This window comes from Parasteatoda tepidariorum, chromosome 9 (genome assembly GCF_982258835.1).
Source record: "Parasteatoda tepidariorum strain Cologne lab strain chromosome 9, Ptep-v5.0, whole genome shotgun sequence".
Classification (NCBI taxonomy): Eukaryota; Metazoa; Arthropoda; class Arachnida; order Araneae; family Theridiidae; genus Parasteatoda; species Parasteatoda tepidariorum.
This window is the reverse complement of record NC_141763.1, coordinates 91781074-91801959: the sequence shown is the minus strand read 5'-3', so window position 1 is coordinate 91801959 and position 20886 is coordinate 91781074. Positions and strand designations below refer to the sequence as shown.

At 28.7% G+C, this 20886-nt stretch overlaps 1 protein-coding gene across 1 annotated transcript in view; it reads right to left on the bottom strand.

Moving 5' to 3' along the window:
* Positions 1–20886, bottom strand: part of Klp61F (Kinesin-like protein at 61F) — a 50261-nt gene that overhangs the window by 16740 nt on the left and 12635 nt on the right. Inside the window, exons 7-16 of the mRNA XM_021145722.3 lie at positions 20035–20101; positions 18950–19028; positions 17431–17623; positions 15845–15933; positions 12936–13023; positions 9548–9652; positions 7694–7789; positions 7397–7604; positions 2789–2961; positions 1602–1730 (exon numbers count right to left, since the gene is read on the bottom strand). Of these exons, the coding sequence (XP_021001381.3) occupies positions 1602–1730; positions 2789–2961; positions 7397–7604; positions 7694–7789; positions 9548–9652; positions 12936–13023; positions 15845–15933; positions 17431–17623; positions 18950–19028; positions 20035–20101 (1227 nt within the window). The remainder of the gene's footprint in view (positions 1–1601; positions 1731–2788; positions 2962–7396; positions 7605–7693; positions 7790–9547; positions 9653–12935; positions 13024–15844; positions 15934–17430; positions 17624–18949; positions 19029–20034; positions 20102–20886) is intronic.

Below are 20886 nucleotides of genomic sequence, written 5' to 3'. Positions count from 1 at the left end.
AATACCAAAAAAATTCCATCATTTTTATTTTTTAATGCAGAAATTACAGATTCAAAATTTCAAGAAAGAAATGAAAGGGGGAAAAAATGTAAGAGAAAAACAAAGAATGCATTTAAAAAAAAGAAAGAATGGAAACTAATAATTTGAGTACAGAAAATCCATTAGCAATTGATATTTAAGTTTAAATGCTGTCCCAAAGTAACAAATTGGAGGCTAAATATTAATATTTAACAGAAAGCTTTTTAAGCTTTAAACAAGAGAGCCAATATTTTCAATCATCAATCAAGAGACGAGAAAAAAATAGCATTTGTGAAATATTTAAATAAATGAAAGGATCAAAATATTTTATTTGCTTGTTAATTAAATATTTCAATGAGTTAAGATGCAGCAGCTCATTAAGTTTATTAAGTCAACCAAATTCGGAATTGAGGAGCAACTCTAAGTTCAAACAAATTAAAAGTGCAGAGGAAAAACATTATAGTTTATGAATTTAAGAATGTATATGTTACTGTAAGTGACTGAAATTGGTGGTTTTCGACTTCCACCGGTGAATGTTGAGAATCACTTAGGTAAAAGTCTGAAATATATACAAGGACTAGTTAAGTTTACCAAAAACTGATGGCTTTTAAAGTTCAGTGCCACTGCCCAGTAAACATTTGCCCAGTACTCCGAACACTGTTTATCCAAATCTATCCTCAGCAGATATTAAAATATCGAATAAATATAATATCAATGAATAAATTAATATCAAATCAGATATAACAAATATTTTGGACATTCACCAATGCGGTTGTTGACATTTTCTGGATTTCAGCTATTCATGGTAAATAATATATGGTTATTCATGGTCATATATAGCACAAGAAAGACAAAAAGGATTAAAAGAAAAAAATTTATAAGCTTTATTTACTGTGCATAAGCTGTAAGCATATAGAACTCGTATAATAACTGCACATAATCGTGCGAGCTGATGAAGAGATAATATTTTTTCATTTTACGTTTCCTTAATTTATTTATTTTTTTTAATAATTTTTCTTCTACTTTTTTCATTAATCTTCATTATTTTCCATGTTCTCACTATATTTTTAACTCACATATAAATACATAAAAGCTGATCATAACATGTTATAAATATGCAAAGTAGACTCTCCACATGCCGCAATGATTTGAGAATCTAAACCCAGGGGTCTGGCTAGTTTTTTCTGATAGATACCATACCAACCTATTTTGGGAAAATTTAGACATAATTTGTGAAAATTAAAAAGTTATATTAAAAAATCAACACAATATGGATTCATCTTTTCTTACGGGATACAAAAATAAAATTTCAAGATAAAGTATTTTGCGAAACTACCGTTTTTCCTAAAGTTGAATTTGTGAAGGTACCACTAAACGGTTGTGAATTTGGTCTGGACAGACTCCTGATACCTTACTTTTTTTAAAGTTTTAACATTTTTAAAATTATATTTATACATACGAATAACCTTAAGTACATACAACATACAATAGTGTACACAAAATAAAATTGTTTAAATAGGAACTAAATTTATTCTTGATATTTTAATAAAGTGTACATTTAGTTTTTAGAAGAGAAATCTTACCTTTTGACTCATGTGATAATGGTTAGTAAGGAACCAACTTTTCATCTCTACCATCATACCAGAAAACTTTTCAGCAAATGTTGGAATGTTTTCAGAACAAAACAGATCTTGCTCAGCCTTAAGAGTATTCTGAAGGAAAATAATACATATGACAAAGAGTACAAAAATAAGCTGTAGAAAATTATGTATAAGAGCTAAAAGTATTCTCAGTTAAATTAAGTTGAACATTTAACTTCAATGAAAAATTTTATTTTTTTTAGTTATAATATACCGACTAGGGGTGTAACGAGTAGTGATTTGGCCAAATAACCGATTATTCGGCCAAAAATATCAGCCTATAGTAACATTAAAAAAAAAAAAAAAAATTTAAATTATTTTTCATATAGAAATAAGTTTAGTTCTTAATGAAAAATAATCAAAACGCAGCTGCTTTATTGGTATGGGGTAAAGAGGGAAAAAAACTTTAATGGAAATGTTTAAAAAAAACAAACTAGATGTTAAAATAATTAGAAATATTTAAGTAAAATAAAAAACTGACTAGCAGGTATTAAAAAAAAAACTGCAGTTGTAAAGTTGAAAAAGATAAATAGAAAAAAAAAATTGTTGTACATAAAATGTTAAAAGAGATAGACTATAAGAAACGCTTTTAAAAATGAAGCACTATCATAAAAATGGCGATAAAAAAAGGATTACACACAAACACAAAAAATAAAAATCGATCTTAAATTTCGGAGGAAAATTATAAAGCTTAATTGCGCTTGGAGAGGTCAGAAGACAAAAATAAGAAATAAAATTCCCTCTTATTTTCTCCGTTTGCAAGGAAAAATTCATAATTCTCTGCACTTTTCCCGTTATTTTAGGTGATTCTTAAACTTCCTGTACTTTCAAGGTTTTCTCTGTGGATTGGCAACCTGAATGATCAGTTTTCTTACAAGCCAGGCAGGGTGAAAATAAATATTGTGTTCCCATTAAAAATGAAAGTTTTTCCAAAGGTAACAAAATTAGAGTTGACGATATATCAGATAGTTTATTTGATAAAAAGTTCAATTTTAACCTCTCCCAACATTAGCTTGTTTTTGCTTTGTTACCAAATGCACAAAAAAAAAATAATAATAAATTTGAGACTACACACTTACTAATAACTTATTTTGGTGTTTACAAAACAGATTTAGAGAGATCAACTTTACCTTTTTGGAATTCAAATTCTCTAATAGTGAATTTGAAATTTTCTGTTGTTCTACAGCCTCATTGTTTAACACTGAAGAAAAGTCATTTAATGAACTTCTTACGTTTGAGTCAACTCTATGAAAAATATCTGTAGCTTGTTGAAATGAGCTCTTAATGTCAGACGAAATACCATCTGGAAAATATAATTATATTTGCAATATTTTACAATAAAGCAATTTTCTTAAAATTATATAACTATCGTTGAACAGATGACCCAATTTTTGGGCTCACAACTATTAACAGGGTATCTGCTACATTTTAGATTTTCAAATTCATGACTTTCCTAGAATTCTTCATGACTTAACGAAGTTGCTATTTTCTCCGATAAAAACACAACAAGAAATTTAAAAAACCATTATAATAACATAAATTGAAATGATAGGTATAACCAAAACTGTCATACTCTGCTTCTTCATATTTATAGATTTTAAATTTGAAAAAAGAGAGTAAAGTAAGAGTTGAAGCAATAAAATAGCTGAAAAAAATACAAAAGCAAATAATTTTTTCAGCAGAATTATATTCTAAAGATGTTTTTCTCAGGGTTGCCACAGAAAAAAATGGACGAAATAGTTGCTTTTAGTAGCCTAAAGTATGAAAATAGTTGCCGAAAACTATGAATATAGTTGCTTAAATAAGAACAAAAATTAATTAAAAATATGACAAAAATTTTGTTAATGACTTAATTGTTATATATCATGATCCATTTAGTCAAGTTGGTGGTAAATATGATAATTTTTATATAAACGTTAATGTTCTAGCACAATTTTCTCTTTCATCAATAATTTATCTAGGATATATACACTCACATATATATTGTGAAAAGTGATTACTCAAATTCGAAATTCACACATCGTAATATCGTATTAAATTCTTTTTTTTTTTTTTAAAAATCATGCGGAATTTCGAAGGCGACATAGAAACGAAATAGACTTACAAAAGAATCTGCAGATTGAATGAATTAAAAAGTGAAAACTCAAATTTGCAATTCAAAATTTTTCATTTTTTAAGAAACAAAAGTACAATGTGTTCAAAAGCTATCTTGGGCGGCAGATTTTGAACCCAATTTATGATTTAAAAAAAAAAAAAAAAAAAAAACAACGCTAGGAGTACAGAAAAGTCTCCCAATAGTCTCCTCTTCCTGGAAATAGTTGCTTTTTTAGCCTTTTCAGGCAAAAAAAGTTGCCATAGTCGCCTCATGCCGAAAATAGTTGCATTTTAGTCACCTGTGGCAACCCTGTTTTCTTGTTCATTCGAAAGAAAGATATACTCCCGATTTTTCTGTTCTCATTTCTGAATAAAATTTTTTTCCCAATGACTGGCTTGCTTCAGTTATAAAATAAAAAAATAACAAAAATTCTGAAATCACAGAAGTTTAAAAGATAATTAATTCACTCTAGAAATGTTTATTCTTTCATTTTTTGAAAGAACACCATAACTTTTAAAGACAGGGATGAGATTAGCCGAAAGGCAAAAAAGCTGAATTTCCACAATAGCAAATTTTACGCAAGCGCAACCCTTCAATAATAAATTCCAGACAGTTTAAGGTAATAAATAATGTGTTGACATACAATTGTGTACTAATCTATTATTATATAAATGACTACATTGATACTTAACATTTAGATAAAATAAAAATTATCAATTGAAAAAATAAAGCTGGAAATTATATTTTTCCTCAGTTCACATAAGAGACAATTATTACTTGAAAAACTACCTTGTTTAGCAAATTAAAACTACTGAGAATATTCAATAATATTTCATTTCTTTTAATAAATACTGTTATGTGATTTATAGCAAATATATCAGTAATATTACTTTTTAAATTATATTGGAAAAAAAACTTTAACAATGGACCGAATCATTATGTTCATATTATAGTCTCTAACTAGAGCCCTTTGAAACATATCAATAACAGTGAAGTAGAAATATATAGTAACTCCTTAACATAAAAAAATTGCTATTTTAGTTTGAAAAATTACATGACAATCAGCAAGTGTTTAGATAATTGTATTTTATTTGATAAGAATTTTGCATTTTATAGCATAAATAACAGCAATTATAAATAAAATTTTGATGATGAGTTAATTAACTCTTTTCAAGAAAAAAAAAAAAAATTAAATTAAATCCCTTTGTAAGTGATTGCTTTTGTTTGCTATATCTTTTATGTTTGCTATATTTAGTCGTTAGTCCATCTTCAAACATCTTGTGACAAATCCTATTTTTTCTTCTTTGCAAGCACAGAATGTAAGTTTTGAATATATTCCCTTCCAGTTTCTCTGATGTTGTAACACTTACATATATTAATAATCGTTGTTAGAAAAACAGTTACATTTATAGTAACTAATTAAAAAATAAATTTTACTTCTTACAAGAATCGCGATAGTTGAGCTTAAAATTGCGTGAATATGAATAACAATTATGGATTTTGAAATCACATGAATATGAAACTAGATATACGATTTTGAAAATGAGAAAATACAAACTGGGATATAGAATTTTTAAAACGCGCAAATACAAATCACGATTCATAATTTTTAGATCGCGTAAATACGAATCATGATGCGCAATTTTTAGATTGCATAAATAAGAATTATGATGCATAATTTTTAGAATGCCTGAATGCGAATCCCAATGCCTTATTTTAAAATCACGTATAAATACGAAAATCGATGTTTGATATTATAAACTGCATGAGCAAATCAAGACATTGAATTTTAAACTTGCGTGAATACGAATCGCTACATAGGTTTTTAAAAAGGCATAAATACGAATCACAATATCGGATTTTTAAATCTCGTAAACAAGAATCGCAACGTACAATATTCAAATCGCGTGAATAAGAATCGCAAAACGCAAATATGAAAAGCTATGTTTGATATTAAAATCGTGTGAATAAGAATCGAGATATTAGCAGATTCCAGGCTTGGGACATGTAAAAGACTTGTCAGAAGCAGCGTCGTTTGAACTACAAAAATCGGATCTATCTGGAGGGCGGGTAAAAAATTCGGAAAATCTTATCTGCTGCGAGTAAAAGGGGAGAAAATAGTTAAAATAAGTAAAAATGAGAAAGGATTGGTAGCTATGTAGTTTGAATTTTCTGTTTCTCTTTGAAAATCGGTGAATTTTCTGAAAAAGCGGAATATTTATAAAAAAAAGTGAAATTTTTAGAAAAATCTGAATTTTTGATAAAAAAAAGTTGAAATTTAAGAGATAAGGGAAAAAAGCGGAAATCCGCTAAAAAGCGGAAAAATCTCATCCCTGAAAGAACATGACAAAAACATTTTATATTTTAATAAAATATGACTGCGAGTGGGGATGTTACTACAAATTCAGATATTCGGAGCACCATGAAATGGGGGAGTATTCTTAAATTACATTTTAAAAATTAGATTTTTCAGCGACCTAAATCCATGACTTTCCATGATTTCCTTAAAAAAATAGTTAAAATCATGACAAATTTTTTTTAATACCGAAATTCATGACTTTCCAGGTGTGTGGATACCCTGTATTAAGGTTCAACTCTATAGCCTTGTAATTTTGGCCCTAATCCAGAAAACAAGGGAACTTCTGGATCAAGTATTGGGATAAATCTGCCTTCATGGAGGACTTTTTGATGGAACTAACCCACATTTGCATTACTTGGAGGGGAAAACCTCTCATGAATAGCCTGACCTCAAGGGGACTCTAACCCATGATCTATCTTCCATTTAGGATATTTTTACATCAGCACTGTGGTTGGTGCGAGCCGGGTGCAGAATTCGTATCGTCCAGCCATTGCTGGGATTCGAACCCTGTTGGTCATTGGCAAGGGAACGCTCTATCTCTTGAACCACCAGAGCTCAAATAAAAATATCAAGATTTTTGAATAAGCAAAGGAAAAATGTGTGAAAAAATCAGAACATTTTCTGTACAATTGTATACACATGAGTCTATTTTTAAAAAAGGCAACAAAAAGAAGTATGATTTACTCTACTCAAGAATAATAAAGGCAAATTTTATAGCAAAAGAATAATAAATTACATAATTTTTAGTTTTAGAATTAGCTTGTTTAGAAAAGAAAGATTATACATTTTCCAACATAATTTTATCAGGCATTGAGCAACTCATAATAATTTCAGATCAATTATAGAAAATTTTTACACCGAAGTTTAATGAAGAAAAATAATAACCAGTATCAATCTTTTAATATACCTTCCCATTAATATTTAATTAAAACTTGTAATTTAGTTTACTTCATTAATCAAATCATTTCAATTTAAGGTTTCTATAATAACAAAATGAAAGCACATTGAATATATCACTGAACATTTTAGTCTAAAAGTAATTTAGTGGATGATTCCTCAATTCACCAAGTAAAAATTCTACAATATGATTATAATCTATCACTTTTAAAATTAGATAAATCAATAATTGTGAACACAAGCAAAAACGAGGAATATCAGAATAAAAAGTTAAAAGTTTTTTTTACCAGTAATGCCAGAACTACAAAATTTGCATCAAACAGCAGCAGTCGCAGTATCATAGCTAGTAATGATTAAAAAATTATAATGCTCTGAAAATAGATTTACCTAAACTTTCTTGTAAGTTTCCAAATTTAGTTTCCTGTTTCTGTTTTAAACTATTAACCATGTCATCTAAGTTAGCAAACTGCTTGTGAGATACTTGCTGAAATTGCTTGAGGCGTTCTTCATTACTTATTTCCACTTTTTGTTTTCGTTCCACCTTCATGTGAAGTTTATTTACGTCACAAGTGCTTTCGTCTACCACATGATGCAGCTGGAAAGAGTTTCAATAGATTAAACACTTAAGTTATAGTTAACCATTACTCACACATATATATATATATATATATAACACTAACTTACCTCCTGATTTTGTACAACTAATTGCTTTTCTTTATGATGGTGAATATTCAGAAGATAGTTCTTTTCATCTCTTTCTAAAGCTGTTTTCGAGAGCACCTATAAAAAGTTCAGTTTTAATAGAAAGGATGATAAAGAAAATGAAGTTTAAAAAAAAAACCTGGTGGTTACCTTTCCTTTAATTAAATACAGTAGAACCTCAGTTACTCAATGACCAAACTTACTACAAATAACAAAAATATTCGAATTATAGAGTATACATTATTTTTTAATCTCTATCAATCAACTCTTAAAAGTCTTTTTTTTTTTTTTTTAAATAATTATGTTATGCACCCATTAAATGAAATTTTAATTTGATCATTCAAGATATGTCTTTCTGTCAAACAGATATAGAAAGGATGATAAATCTTATTCATTTTCTAACTCATTTGTACTAGATAACAGCATTTTTTTTTTTCCTGAATAAATTGTTTTCACATATAACGGTATGATTTGTAATGTTATATTTGTAGCAATCAACTTCACCAAATAACTAAAGAAAACTATAATAAATATGTACATTGTTAAGTAAGTAAGTGCGAGGGAAAAATTGTAGTATATTTTTGCTGAAGAAATTTGAATAATTGAGGTTCTATTGTAATTTGAATATCATTTAGTGCTAAAATCATAAGCAAGGAGGGAAAAAAACATAGTAGCAAATAAATTTGACAGCAGTAATGCCAACCTGTCGTAGTAATTTGACTTTTAAGTTATCTAAATCTTAAATTATCTTATTTTAAATTTCTTCTGCTGTTTCAAAATATCATTACTTATATACTGAACACTGAACTGGAATAAATTTTTTTTTCAACGAACCAATATGAAAATGAGCTGTATGAAATTGCAATTAGGATTAATATTTTTTAATGAACAAAAAAGAAATATTTTAATTAAAAGTGTTTCATTAATTTCAAATGCAACTTATAGTTTTTTATAAAAATAAAATAGAAAATAATTTGTGAACTATACTTCAGTTTACCCTTTTAAAACCTCCGAATTGTTAACTGAATTGAAATAAATTTTTTTAATAAACTGTACGAAGAGATCAATTTGAATTTTTGAGAAACCAATCCTAATCGTACGAGATTTGATTTATAAATAGTAAATTAGTATATATGACTCTCAACTAGACTTTTTAAAATTTTATGACAAGAATAACAATATTTCTTGCATTTAAAATTAATTTGAACTATTCAAAGTATCTAATTTTAAAAAAATGTTACATAATTATACATTTTGATACCCATGATTGCTGTACTTTACACTTCTATCCCCTTATTTAATTTAGTGCATGAAAAAAAGTCTTTTGTCAAAACATTAAGTTATTAGAAGAAAATTTTGCAAACAGCCTAAAAATGAGGACATTTTTTTTTTTAAATCTGTAATTACATGTATAATCAGTTACAGAAGTATAATTGGATTTACATGGTTTTGGAACACATTTGAAGGAAAAAAAGAAAGCAATTTTTGAGAAGGGACTTTTCATGTAAGTTTTGATAAGCTCTTTCACCTTATAAACAACTTGAATCTAAATAGCAAAAATAGGCTAATTGCTCTTCAATTAAAGTCTAAAATTAACTTACATATTACCCCTATCTTTTAAACAATTAGTCTTGGAACTGTAAGTTATAATTTATCATTCACAAAAATATTCCAAATTGAAAACTTGTGCATGTTTAGGTTTCATAAATAAAACTCAAATGATAAAGAGTTTCAATAATAAATTTTAAATAAAAACACAATTAATTTGCAGCTAAATAATTTAACTGTTAATAGTTAAAATATTTTAAAACCTAATGACAGGAAATAAACAAATACCTTTTCAGTGTAACATAAAGTATCTGTTAACTTTGAAACTGTTTCTTCATGCTGTTTGGTCTTTTTATGAAGTTCCTCCTTTATTTGTGTAAGCAATAGTTCAATCTACAAAAGACAATATTTCACTATTTTATAAAATGAAAAAAGTGTATATGTTTTAATACACTTTTTAGGATTGGAATTTCTGCTCATTTCTAACAAACACCAGTCACTATTTACTACACGGGGAAGTCTTCGGTCGGCTGGATTCGAACTCCCTTTCTCACGAACGCGAGTCCAGTACCTCACCAACCAGGCTATCTCGGACTGGACTTTCCCGTTAGTTTACTTAAATAAATAAGCACTTATATCTAGATAATATTAATTCATATTATTTTTAATTGACTGCAGATACTGTTTTGCATAAATATAAATTACACATAGATAAAATTATATTTACAAGTTTAATTTTGAAAACCAGAACAAATATTTTTGAAATTTCTTTTTTTTAAAATCTAATTAAAAACGGCAAATCATAACCCCAATCTATATGAAATTTATCTGGATACAAAAGTAAGGCTTTTAACTACCAAGCTTTCTGCAAAATAATTTATTGAGAGATAGATAAAAAGTAAAGCTATAAGAATTTTTGAAAATTTCCCAACCTGTTAAAAGTCATGGGAAAAAGTTGCGTTTTATATGAAACTTTTGAATCATTTATTTGTTTACTTGTTACTAATTGTATAAAGTAACTGTAAGTCAAATTTACAAAGCAAGGAATCATACATTAAAACATAAACTTAGCTACCACTAAAATAAATGTTCCAATAAAGCGTAGAAAATTGCCACCCCTACAAAAACTTACATATTTAGGAAATAAAAGATAACATAAGTCCTCTTTAAAAATAGATTATGATAGAACACTTATATTTCAAAATTGTAAGATACTTTAACAAATGTAAACAATATTACACGGAAAAGGTAAAAAAATCAAGCACTGTTACAGGGTTCCCACTCAATTTCAAAAAAAAAATCCTTGACTTTTCCAGGTAAACTAGGTAAATTTCAATGAAAATCGAGACCACGTTTTCATTATAAAACTTTAATTCTTTTATTTGTAATGCGAAATATAAGATTATATGTGTAAAAAAATATCATTAAATGAGGATGGGGAACCTTTCAGTTTGACTAAAAAATGAAATTTTTTTAAACAAATAATTGTAATAGATGTTAGAATTATTTAACTTGAATCTCAATAACTGATTCAGGGTTCCCACTCTATGATGAGATTGAAATTCAAGGACTTTTCAAGGACCTCAACAAAATTTTCAAGGACCTTAATCTAAGACCAATTTTAAAAATTATTCTCTTCTATTTTACTAGAAGCAACAATGCTTGTTGTGGCAATAATTAATTTCAAATATAATACCTAAATGCTTTGCCTATATAGAGAGAAGAAAGTATATGTATTATGGACTAAAATTTATATTTTTTTAAAAACAACCCTACTGGTTTTACATATTAATTCACAAAATCATTTTCAGCACGATCTATAACTAATGGTAATGAGGTGTTAATGGTGAAATTCCTTTAATCCTGTGTATTTCCATGTGAAGGCTGCATGAGAGACAGAGCTAAATCTTAGGTATTCCATATTCCATAACCCCCCCCCTCCTCTATTAAACATCGTTTCTGAAATTATTCATCCATAATTTACACAACCTTCTCTAAATGTTATGCAGCAACAATTCTTTCTGAAAATAAAAATTAGAAGGAACATATCCCATTTTCACCATGTTTAAAAGTATTATTCGTTATGTGTAATCCACAACTGCCAATGAATATGACCTGGTGGGAATATTTCTCTTTTAATTCACACTGAAGCTTCTAACAGAATTTCCAATTGACATAGGGTCCATCCATGGATAATTGAAGTATTTTAGAGAGCTTTTAACCATCATCCATGCATTTGTAAAAAGAGGACAAAATATTTTCTGCAGTTCCATGACCCATAAATTGGGAGGTAAGATACTTAGTGCAAACTTTATTATCAATTCCTTACCATAATGTCCATCTGCTTAGATTGTAGAGACTGATTTAACGTCTCATCAAAGAGTACAGTGTAGCAATCAACATTCTTCAGCTCATTTATAAGAATCCCTTTGAAGTATAGTGCCAATCCAAAGGAGCCCAAATAGGCTCACTTTGTGGCACTACAAAAAAATTGTCTCGCTATACAGCTATCAGCAAACATTTTCGAGAACAATTTACTAATCCCTTCACAGGAGTTACATGAATAATTACTAGTGATGCACTTCAGACTCCAGAGAATTTCAGCATCAAGCACATTCCTTTTGACCAGATAAGAAGACAATGTTACCTCGACCACTAAAGTTTCTGTTTTACATGAGGCACACGATGTTGAAGGAGTATTTACACCAGATGAATTAGACGTTGATGTCTTTGGAAAAAGAGAACTCAAGGCATGAGACTGCTCTTTTGTTTTACCTTTCTTTCATGTGTGATTTCAGAGCAGATTCTTCCATTTTCGCGATATCGATCTCCTTCATGTATAATCGGCACTTGGCTCTGAACTTCTTTTCGGGCATCGATAAAATCCATTCTTTATAAGCTTGATTATCCATCCATTGGGGATTAAAATAGCACTTCCCAGGCATAACTAGTCTAAACTACATAACACAAATACGAAGTCGTGCCTTTGCGAATACGCTTTACAATAAAGTTTTGAAATGACGCAAACGTAAGGACAAGTGCGGATGGTAAAACGGCAAATTTATTGAAAACTACAAGGTACATATTGTTACGAAATTCGAGAGTATTCCAGTTTCGATAAGAAAAAAGATCTAAGCATATGCGACAGAAGATGAAGTGGAGTCTCGCCCCGAACGCATTGATTGTCTGCTGTGCTCCGCGCGCTTGGCAGACACCAAGACGCTAGGCCCGGTTAGAAACGGTAGCGTTAAAAACCACGTGAGAGAGCTCGGGAACAAAACAGAAAGAACGAGAAAGATCCGCGGGTGTTTTATAAAAAGGGCAGGCGGCAGTACTGGACAAATTCAAGGACCTATCAAGTTTTTCAAGGACCTAAGACGTTTTTCAAGCACTTTCAAGGACCTAAATTTAGCACAAAAAAATTCAAGGACTTTCAAGGACTCTCAAGGACCGTGGGAACCCTGTGATTACTGTTACTGACAAGTTAAGACAGGTTATTTTCAAGGTATGACATAGAAATATTCCAGGTTAAATAAATTTCCCTAACAATTCCAGGTTTTCCCTGTTCTCTCTGTCGTTATAAACTAAGCCTAGTGAGAAAAGAAAAAGTTGATAAATCACTGCATTGTAAATAGAAAGAAAAAAAATTTTTTTTTAAAAATCGACGAAAACTTACTTCAACATTTTGTTGTTTCAAAGCTTCTAATTCCTCTTCCTTTACTTTTATTTTATTCTGTGTTTCAGCTATTTGCTTTTCCATTTGTCTAAATGAGAGAAAAGTTAACTATTTTATAATTTAAATTATCTTCAACCAATTATATTTAAAAATATATATAATAAATTATTCCAACCAATAAACAAAGTTAGTGATTTTTTTCAATTAAAATCTAATCTTTTAATACTTTAAAAATACAATTAAAATTGAAATGTTATTAAAAATAAATCATAACAATGTATTAAAACTATGTTGCAGAGTTAAAAATTGGAAATGTAGGATTTATTACAAATGGCATAGAAATGTATCATTATTAACTAAAAAACAAACTTAAAAAATCCGTATTCAATATCTACAATAAATTTCTGAAAAATCCATAGGATATAAAGATTTTTAAAATATCATTTTAAAAGTGATATTTATTTCACACTAAGTTGCTAATATAAGTTTGCTTGCTGAGACTTCTGTAAAAATCATTAAAATATGAAAATTTTTAAATTGATGCTTAAAAAAATGAAAAAAAAAAATATTTAATTTAAATAACTCTTACTCTAAGAAATGGAAAAGTAATAAGGAAGTAGCAAAAATTATCTTTTAACATTTTTCTTTATTACTCTTTTTATGGATTGATTTAGGATATGGATACTTTTTAATTTTGATAAACTTAATTTATGGGTTTGTTTAAAATTCTAAATAATAAAGCTACATTTTTAATAAAAATGCAAAAAGAAATACCAATCTTGCAGATTTGATTTCAACTTAAAAAAAAAAAAATAAAATAAAAAAAAACATTTCCAATGTACACTTATAACTTTTCTTTGAAAGATACATACAAATTATTAATACAGCAAACTTACTTTTAATATAATTTCGGTGTTAATAATTGTCGTAATAAAACCACGACTGCACCTGTAGGATAAAACTCGGTAGCATGAAAGGTTAGGCTAAAACACGTGCTTCAAGTTTTGCAAGTTGTAATAATATCGAAATTTTAAAAACCATGAGAAAATCAATTGATTTAACTGGAAAAAAAGACGTAAACTGGGATTAACGATTGTTTTGAGCATGTTGCAAAGTGATCACTGAAACGTGCAGTTTGAAATTTCCACGTCGTAATATCTGATAAAAGGAAAATTTGATCGAACTGTAGTCAAATTTAAAAGAGGGGGAATATTTATCACATTGATTAAATAATTCTTCTGTTACAAATCGGAATTTGCTACTCATTAAAATAGAGGTTTAAAGGGGGGGGGACACTTTTTCTAGCGAACAATCTTTTAAATGTTTACCATTTCAGAATTACCTTTACGATTACCAACCAATTTTATATTCTTGTGTTTGTCTCAGTAGTGCATTGATTCCAGCAGAAGTTATGATGGAATTATTTTTTTTCTTGGTGTTTATCCAAAGTTGCATTTTTCTCTAACAAATTCGTGTAAAAAAAAAAGAAAGAAAAAAAGAGAGAGATTTAATTGAGCGTGAATAAGAACTTAGGAAGAAAAGAAGCTAGTAAAAGCAGAATAAATATCTCGTTAAACAAGATTCTGCATAAGTAACAGAATTTAAATTTTAGGAACACTGAGAATTGTTAGGATATAAATTATTGATTTGCAGGGTTGCCCCAGAAAAAAAAAGGAACAATATAGTTGCTTTTAGTAGCCTAAAGCATGAAAATAGTTGCCATAAACTATGAAAATAGTTGCCTAATAAAAACAAAAATTTTATTAAATGACATAATTGTCATATACAATGATCCATTTAGTCATGTCTGTGGCATATATAATATTTTTTATACAAACATATATAAAAATTTTAATATCAAACAGTTAATACATTTGCAGAAAATTAAATACTTTTAATTACAGTACAGAAAACCAATCAATCAAAACCAACAAAATCCGGAAAACCAAAAAACCGGAACGAAATTCGATAAATTTTCCCGCCATTTTTTAAATTTTTTTTTTCTCATAAGATTTCAGGATTTTTCTTTCTTTTTTGAAAGATGTTTACCTTACCATCATTTTGGAAATAATCATTAGTGTATTACTTCATTGTTTTTTCTTCTTTTTAAGATTATTTCCAAATATTTTTTTTTTAGTTGAGTTTGACAATAAAAAACTGCTTTTTGTAGCGATTTAGAAAACCAGAAAAGTCAGTTATCCGGAATAGCGATGGTCCCGATCGTTACGGATAGTCGGTTCCCTACTGTACTAGAAATCACTCAAAAAATCTGAACTAGAACTACTGAACTAGAAATCATTCTGTACTAGAAATCATTTTTTATTAAAAAAAAAAACATATTTATTTTTACTAAAAAATTTTCAGTTTAACTAAGAATTGATTTAGCAAATACATATATTGTGAAAAGTGGCTATTCAAATTCGAAATTCATGCATCATAATATTGTATTGAATATTGGGTTTTCTAAAATCCTACAGAATTTCGTTGCAATGACCGTTGAAAAAGCGACTGAGAAACAAAATATATTTACAATTGAATCTGTCCAAATTTAGAGCAGTAAAAAGTGATGACTCAAATTTGTAATTCAACATTTTTAATTTTGTGTGTAGGCTGCAGGTTCTTTATTTAACCCAATTTATGCTAAAAAAAACATCGTAGAAGCATAGAAAAGTCTCCTTATCCTGAAAATAGTTGCTTTTTTTTTTTTTTAGCCTTTTCAGGTAAAAAACGTTGCCACAGTCGCCTCAGGTCGAAAATAGTTGCAAATAGTCACATTTTAGTTGCCTACGGCAACCCTTGATTTGAAGAACTCGATGGTCTTGAGATTTGCGGAATTCGGCAAATTAGTGGAAAAAATCACATGCCTTGTATATTTAAAACATCTCAGTAAACAAAAAAAAAAGTCTTACTCATAATTCAGAGCATCAACATAATATCCTTCTCCATTTCGAGTAGCAAGAAGTTCTTTTCGTAAGCGTTCAATTTCCTCCGTTAATTCCTAATAGAAAATACAACATTTTATCAATATCAAAACCGATTATCTGTTTTGTATTAAAGACGAGATAGTATTTTCATAGCATTATGGGTATACACAGAAGAATTCATTTAAGTAAATTTGTAAAGGTTGATTGCCAATTAGAATTCTTTATTAAAGTTAGTGTGAATATTTTAAATTAAATTCAGTGATGATTAAATAAAATATAAACAAGTTCAAGACTATTTTTTTTCTTGATTCATTAATGTCAGCTAAAGTGGAAAAAAAAATTGGGACCCCAAAACCCCACCTTCCCATAAGAGCAACGAAAATGAATTAGTCATTAAAACGAACAGAATGTGAAAAATAACCTATCATTGTTATTCGACACTTGAAGAATGATTTCTAAGAAAACAAATGCAAAATATCGCTTTTGGCATTCCTGACACACCAATAAAAAGGGTGCCAAGAATGCTTCTTTTAGTTCTGATTCTAAGATCTGGGAGTTGTGAGTCTAAAGTCTAACAATGGAAAAAAAACTATTGGGTTCTTGGAATTTCGATAACAATAAGGAGATAGTTCTCCAAACCAGGAAATATGTAAAAATTAATAAAAGTAATTGGGTTTTTTTTTTTTTTTTTTGAATTTATATTTTAGTTGCTGCTACAATTTTAAAATGTCAGCTCGATCCCTGTGGTGGAATTTTTCCTGCAAAAAAATTCTGCCACATGAATTCCACAAAAAAATTCTCTAGCAGAAATATCTTTCAGCGCCATACTTTTGAAAATAGCGAACATATATATTGCTATTTTAAAATAGCAAAAGCACTGATTTTACAAGAAAAAACAGCAAATATTTTTTTTTAACTGAGCATGCAATAGTTCTTTTTATATATACTAATATTATGGGTGATATTTTTGCATTTAATTGGGAGACAAATGCACTAATTAATTCCTTTTTCGTATTTTGTAAATAATCATCACATTAAAAAATTATGAAATAGTATTTATTAAAAAGATTGACGACGAAATCACCCGAATTAATAGGACTCTTCAAAAAGGGGTAACTTAAATGCTTTAAATGAGATTAGGTTGTTGCAATAAATAATGCTGCATAATAGTATCTGATTTTAAAAACTTTGGGGAAATCAATAGCAATAGCTGTCAAAAAATCAATTGCAAAAACTGCCAAAAAATCAGTAGAATCATTGACTTAAAAAGTAAATACTCAAATGCACGAGTACAATTTCCCATATTGTCAGAAATATATATTTAAAAACCACGTGAAAATCAATAACAACTGATGGAAATATAATCAAAACAATACATAGATTTATGATACTATCGTCATCAGAAAAAGATTCGAATTTTATGTGTAAACTTTTGCAGAAAAGAAAACCAAAATTTTTTGCTTTTCAAAAGAATGTTGCCTCGATTTTGCCATGGAGAACTCAATTTAGTTTAAAATAGCAAAATTGTGGATAGATTTCAAAAATAATAATAAAAATAACCACCGTCTTACACGTATGTGTGCTCGTATAGTCCTTTTTTCATTGAGAACAGGCTTGTTTGTTATGTTCTTAGCTTTAGTAGCATAATCCAAGGTTGAGAGTGTCTCTTCCAAATTACACTGAGCGGGGGATATAGTTGCAATGAATGATGTCTTTGTATGGCCTCCCAATGAGTCTTGCAACAGTCTTGTCAACTTGCTTTCCCTGAAAAGAAGCAAAATTATAAACAGAACAATTTCAATACAGAAATAAAAAAGTAAATACGGCAAAGAAAAAAAAAGCTTATGTACAGAATTTAAAAATATCTGTATTAAACTCTTAATATTTCTTCATGATTTAATTCCACAAGTGGTTCAAACATTTTTTAATATCCCTGATTTGATAGTCATCCCTAAACCAAAGAAATATAAGCAAATGAGATTTTTTTCACCAAACTAGGGGTGCACAACCACAGGAGAGCCTGATCACAATTTTTTTTTTTGATAAATAAAAAACTCAATATTTTTAAAATGATACAATGAAACCTCTTGGGAGTAACGATTCTCCATTCCTCAGTAGAATGGTCATTCATGGAGGTTAGTTGTTCTTAGAGGTTACCTTCATTGACTTCAAAATTGTTATCGAAGGTAAATGATTTTTCACAAACTATATTAATTTCAGTCAGGTTCATTTCCTTGATGTGGAAATGCCACGAGGTTTGCTTGCTTTTTCTAAAATAACCTTAGTTTTCTAATTTAACTTCCAACTCTAAAAGTAAATCATTAATAGCATTGAATTTAGTGCATTATGACTGCTACATGAGGTTGTATGGCCAAAAAGAGCTCTTTAATTGCAGCTTCACACAAATATTACACATTTTATTTTAATCTACTTATTTGTTTTTTTAAATTTTTTGTTCGGATACTTTGTGTTTTCTTAATTGACCTATTCCGCATTTTGGTGCAGGTGTTTGCTCAGTCGCTGGAAGAGGTTTTATTGGACTCTCCTAAAAGTTTCCACATCACAAAGTCTATGGATAAAATCAGTGCCTCCTAACAGTGGTCGTAAAGAGAGGTGGTTTTTCCTAGATGTTTCACTGTATTATTTGAGTAATCTCTTTTTGACTCACTGCAATGTTTACATAAAAATTAACATATTTTCCACTAACAGGATTGAATATGTGTGCGATCCTTCACTCAAAAAGTTTGCCCACCCTAAACAAAGTATATATTTTTTGATTTAAAAAAGTGTAACCATAATTGGCCAGTAGTGGCCTCCACTCAAAAAAGGTTGTCCACCCCTACACAAAACTATATATTTTTTGAAAATAAATTGGTTTTAAAAAAGTGTACGCTTAATTAAAGAATCGGCATGAATGAATATGTCATTATTTTTTTCTTCTTCAGTTTCATCTTCAAAGTAATTTAATTAAAGTACTTTGTTGTTATATTGCAGTTAGGTCATATATTGTTAAATCAGTACATTCTTGCCTTTTAAAACATGCATAGTCAAAAATTTGAAATTTGGCTACAACAAATGAGCTATACATACCTGTATGGAACATGAGGCTGATTTTCTATTAAAGCTGTAATTACTCTTCCTAACGTCAAGAGGCTCATATTTATGTTACCTAAAGAAATATAAGAAATCAATAAAAAACAATTGAAATTAATAGTGTTTAATTTAAGCAGTTCATCCAACCAAAAATTATAAATTTATGTGAGCTCCATGCAAAATAATTTTCTGTTTTTCTATTAACAAATAAATATTTTGATTATATCCATTTCATCCAACACAAGTATTTTTCAAATTTATTAACTTATTTAAAAATTATTCGAGGTCTATTTCACATAATATAAAATGTATTGGTAAACATTAAAATATGGCAATATGTCTAAAACAGTTCAATCTGAATGATTTAAGTACTGCGTTTATAATTAAGAGAAGAATGGAATTATCAAGAGCCCTAGAAATAAAACGTGACAAACTTATTTATGTCTCTCTGTAGATTGGTAAGTAAGTATTTTGAGTTGCGCTAGAGCTGCACAATGGGCTATTAGCATAAATTTTATTATGTCAACAAACATTTTGTAATATTTTAAATATAAGCATTTAATTTTTATTTATTCAAAAAATTAAGAAGAAAAATATTTAGTTAGTAATTTTTATTTACATTATACTAGAGCTGCAAAATGTGCCACTGGCAATAATCTGGGAAACATCTCTAGGATCTAACAGGGAAAAAACTAGAGGGGGAGAGAGGGGACAAATATATTTAAAGCCTATCTACATTATAAAACCTACCAATCCAAAAACTCATGTTAAACTTCCAACAATAATTTCAGACCAACTGCTCAGTAAAATTGTAAATTGCTTCTTTTTGGTTTCTATTAATTTAATCTTACTTTGTTTAAAACCAACAAATCACATAGCTTTTTAGCTTGAATAAAAAACATGATTGCATTTATTCAGTGATTAGTTTGTAATGCAATTAATGATATCTACAACTACTTCTGAAAACTAGTTCTAGAAATTAAAGACATAGCTTAAGTACAAAACATATTTTTTTTAAAAACAAATGCTACAAACACAATACACAAATAGCTACAAACACAATAATGACTATAATAACTTACTTGCTTCCCGAAACCTCTGGTTTATACAGCCAGACCGACCAACACATTCACTTCCTGCAAGATCCACCTAATGGAAAAGAAAAGGCATAATAGACAGTGAAAAACTGAGACGTTTCTGTGTTCGCCTTTCAAAAATACAAGAAAAATAGTTACAAAGGTGTAGGAGAAGCATGTCGAGAAACTATTTGACTTTAAAATTTAACCTTAACTGCGACATAGCCGCATTTATTGTAAGTAAGCAGAAGTTGAATGATCGCCTCCGAATTAAGAGGTTGAAATGTATGCGCTGTTCCTTTGCAAAACATTGATGCATCGTCTAATCTTGTTTGTTATGTTTTTGTTAGAATATTAAATGTTTTCAAGATATGGACAGTAGTTAATTCCTTCAATGACAGACCTTGCTAATTTTTAATAATAACATCTTTTGATTTAAGAATAGCAATCTTTTGAAGGGAAACAAAAGCAGTCCATCTTCCCTTGGCCAAACTTGAAGAATTACCACAGAAAATACAGGTAAGGTAATTTTACCTTTACATATTAAGAAGTGAACATAGTATAGGTATTATTAATTTTGTTAATTTTACAAGCAATATATCAAATTTAACAAAGAAAAAGGTTTTTTATTTCAACACCTTAAATTTGTCTTCCGAAATCTGGTAAGATGCACATGCATTGGTATTTGCAAAATAGAAAGATAATTCAAACATTTATTTTAACACCTAAAATTTGTTCTTTTAGGATAAAGTCTAGTACTTAAATTAATCTCTGCAATATATTGTTATATTTTGTTTGATGTTATGGATTTAAAATTTTGAAGATGCCCCATCCTATTCTGTTCGGCATTTAATTATT